We start from the raw sequence: 3,905 nt of genomic DNA, 5'->3' as shown, positions 1-3,905 counted from the left end.
GGAGGGGGAGACAGATTCATCAAACCTAAACCCCCGTAGAGGGGTAAATGGGGATAGTGGACGCAGACCATTTCACAATATATTATATAACAAAGTCAAATGATAAAATTGACTGTTCTACCAGTTTAAAAAAACAGGCTTTTAATGTCTATAATAAAGTTTATGGGGGGACTACATATACTACGAGCTGTTTAAATACATCAACATTAGCATAGTATTCATAATTAAAATATGACAGATTTCATACAGCTTTATATTCAATTTTATTGAAATAATATTGTAGTAGACCTTGAACTCAATCTGATGGACAAACAGTGTTTTGTGATAAGTTTGTTTGTTGCTGGAGGTCCAAACACAGATAAAAATTATATGGGACAAAGTTTTAATGTCACTTATCGCTTTTTCACATATTTTTACTTAACGAATTTAATCGTCTCTATGCATTTTTTATTATTATTTTGGATTGCATTTGTGGCACTTTACAATTCTTAAACCCAATAGGCTACTAGTTATTTTTTTACATTACGTAATGCACCCAGCTAACAATTTTTGGTTCCCAAAACGTTAGTTTTTGGTTTCCAGAACGTTTTTCCAAAGTTTGTTTTTGGTTAGCCAGGAAAGTTTTTTTACGAAAACAGAACGTTATTTTTAGGTTAGTTTAACGTTCTCTTAACGTTAAAAATTGCCATTAGAAAACGTTCTGTAGAAGTTATTTTTAGGTTATTTAAAAAATAACTAGCCTACCCCGCAACGTTATTTTATGGTTAAAAAAACTAAAAAGAACGGTCCCAGAACTGATTTAGTCCCAAAAATAACCAAAAACTAACATTAGGAGAACGTTGCATTTGATCTGCGTACTGACCTTTCTTTATCACAATAGATGACGATCTGAATTGAATTATTACATAAAGCTATTTAAGAAAGACGCCAAATTAATATGGTTTAATGCTTATGGGATAATTCTTGGTGAATTTATTCAGTGTAGTAAAAAAATCTTAGACACCATAAGTTTTGTTAATACAAACTCTTTAAATGGGATATATCATGAAAATCAAACTTTTTTCATGTTTAAGTTCTACAATTGGGTCCCCAGTGCTTCTATCAACCTAGAAAATGTGAAAAAGATCAACCCAGTAACTTAGTTTTGGTAAACCATTCTCTGCAAGCATGTGAAACATTTGGCTCCTCTTGTGATGTCAGAAGGGGATAATACCGCCCCTTAATCTGGACTATCCAACCATGGCACTGCCATTTGCATTTAAAAGGACACACCCAAAACCTGCACATTTTTGCTCAAACCTACAAAGTGGCAATTTTAGCATGTTATAATAAATTATCTATATGATATTTTGAGCTAAAACTGCACATACGTACTCTGGGGACACCAAAGATTTATTTGACATCTTAAAAAAAGTCTTGTGAAATGTCTCCTTTAAAACAACATAAAATGAATAAGTAACACCATATAAATCAAAATTGGGAAATGAAATTGTACAAAAATTAACTTTTAATCTCCACCACAGACATTGAAAGTGAATTATTATTTTGGTTTGTGTTCCATCATCACAGTCATAATGAAAGTCCTGCTGTCCATACAAGTACAGTATTTAGTTTATATATAAAGTCACTTCATCAGATGTCCATTAATGAAAAGATCCTTGGCCTATTTCTTCTTTGTGGCTCTCTTCCCTTCTCCCTTTTTGGGTTTTCCTTTACCCCGGAGTTTCCTCAAGCGCCTCATTTCCTCCTTGAAATCCTGGTGCTCATCTCTGCAACATTATTCAAACCATGTCAGTTTATTGCATAAAAATTGAATTAACACGTTTTGCATGTTGCACTATGATTTTGTGCCAGAGCCTACCTGAAGAGTCCTATGTATCGGAGCTTCTGTGTCATGGAGTAGTAGATCTTGTGTGGTGGGTACCAGTCATACACTTCCTTTCTCTGGGCCATTGGGGGCTCTTTAAACAATTGGACCACTTTCATGGACTTGGCATCTGTGTGTCGGGCCACGTCTCCAAATATTCGGGCACTCAGGCGCGCCATGCGCAGAGCATAGTTGGACAGACTGGCCATATTCGGCTAAAAAAATGTGCACAGGTATCAACACATGCATGCATGCATTCATTACACCGGCTACTGTTGAACTTTAAATCTATCTAACAAAATGTATTCCACTTATTACAAAAACAAAACACATATTACCATGCATTTTTGTAGACATGTAACCTTATCACATTACTGACATTAAAACATTATAAGCTAACGTTAGTTGCCTACGAGACAAAATGGCTTACCCTTGCTTTATAACTCCTCAAAGTAGCATTCGACGTGTAGAAATATAAACTTTATAATAAAGGGACGTAAACAAATATCAATGACAGTAAACCAAAGGCAGATTATTGTGTTTTAACCTTGGTTTCTCGTTTAAAGACAGTTGACAGTTCAACCTTCATACACTCAAACGCACACGGGAGAACGTGAGATATGCGCATGCGCACAACGTGCTGCCGTCTGTCAGGTCCTTAACCGTAACTGCAACATATGGTTTCATTGTTACACGAATGTGCATCTTCTACACATCATGAGCATCCATATTTAAAGTTATTAAATTCAATGTAAATAATTCCCGGTTATAGCGCGACATATTGCTTCAATCATTTTTTTTATTAATTGGTAAACACTACCGCTTTAAGGACCTAGACAGAGGACACAGTTCGCAAAAATAACTACATCTAAAAGAGTTGTAAAAAATATATAAGTTATAAGAATATCTTTACTTGTTATAGCAGTATTTGTTTGTTTTATGGGTACTTTCATTTTAGCGTCGTTTTAAGCTGTAAAATATCAAGCACGTAAATAAGAGTTTGTACGTCTTCAAAATAGTTCCGTATGGGAATATAAACCAAGACAAGAGTTCTGCCTTTGTTATTGCTGTGGTATACATAATTATAAAGGTGATGTAATGTTTTATTAATTTTCCGTTTTTATTCTTATTTAAGCTTTATTACATTTAATATCAGGATTATATATAAATTCTCGATTTAATTATTGTTGATGAACGATTAGTCCAAGTGTTATGTAAAGTATATTATTCATCATGGGGTTACCACAAAATTCAGCAAATTGAGCAAACTTGTTCCCTACTTAAAAAAATAAAGAAAAATCTACACAAACTGTAACCCTATTTGTCAGTAAAAATGATCCTACTAAAAACGTGTTTCGTTTGTTTCCACAACCACCATTTTACTGGGTGCATATAGACAAAATTGTATTGCACAATAAATCAGCACTTGCGAGATGTATATCAATGACAAGGATATAAAAGCAAGGGTAGCCAGTGGTGATGAAGCACAACTGTGCTCTTATATCTTTGTTCACTAGATGGCGATATGTGCATTTATATTTATACAGAGCAGAGAAAGTGGCAATATCGCCTATAAATGAATTGATGGACAGCTTTCTGGATTAGCATGCCAATCACGCTTTTTTCTTTCCATGCAGAGGATGTATCTATTAGCACATTTCAGTGAACAAAAAAGGAACAAGATAACACATCCTCTAAATAGCACAGGACATATTGCCTTGTGCATCGGCTGCATTTTCAGATTACATTGTTCAGTTTTACTGTAAGCTACAAGCAACTTCCAAACAAACTTTGGCTTCCTTAAAATGCAATTAAAACATAGCCGTCAAGCTGTCATTCACACGTTTCTGCTGACAATTAATATTTAACAAAGATTAAATTAATTTAAATTCATTCAATGCATCAAAACCAATATTATGTCAGTTTCTGACTCATTTTGCTAAACTATAAGAAGACATGTATTGTTGTATTGTTGTCTTCCAAATGGCATGAGTAAACTCAGCATGTGTGTTTAATTTGATTTTTACAAGAAAATATA

At 34.0% G+C, this 3,905-nt stretch overlaps 1 protein-coding gene across 1 annotated transcript; it reads right to left on the bottom strand.

Annotated features, from left to right (window-relative positions):
* Positions 1 to 1,489: 1,489 nt before the first annotated feature.
* Positions 1,490 to 2,503, bottom strand: mrps33 (mitochondrial ribosomal protein S33). The gene is made up of 3 exons (XM_055189999.2): positions 2,298 to 2,503; positions 1,862 to 2,082; positions 1,490 to 1,769 (listed from the first exon to the last, which is right to left on the bottom strand). The coding sequence occupies exons 2-3, from the start codon at positions 2,074 to 2,076 to the stop codon at positions 1,664 to 1,666; spliced, it is 321 nt and encodes a 106-aa protein (XP_055045974.2). The 5' UTR covers positions 2,077 to 2,082; positions 2,298 to 2,503; the 3' UTR covers positions 1,490 to 1,663.
* Positions 2,504 to 3,905: the final 1,402 nt, after the last annotated feature.

This window comes from Misgurnus anguillicaudatus, chromosome 1 (assembly GCF_027580225.2).
Source record: "Misgurnus anguillicaudatus chromosome 1, ASM2758022v2, whole genome shotgun sequence".
Classification (NCBI taxonomy): domain Eukaryota; kingdom Metazoa; phylum Chordata; class Actinopteri; order Cypriniformes; family Cobitidae; genus Misgurnus; species Misgurnus anguillicaudatus.
The sequence above is the reverse complement of the archived record's forward strand: the minus strand, read 5'-3'. Positions and strand labels throughout refer to the sequence as shown.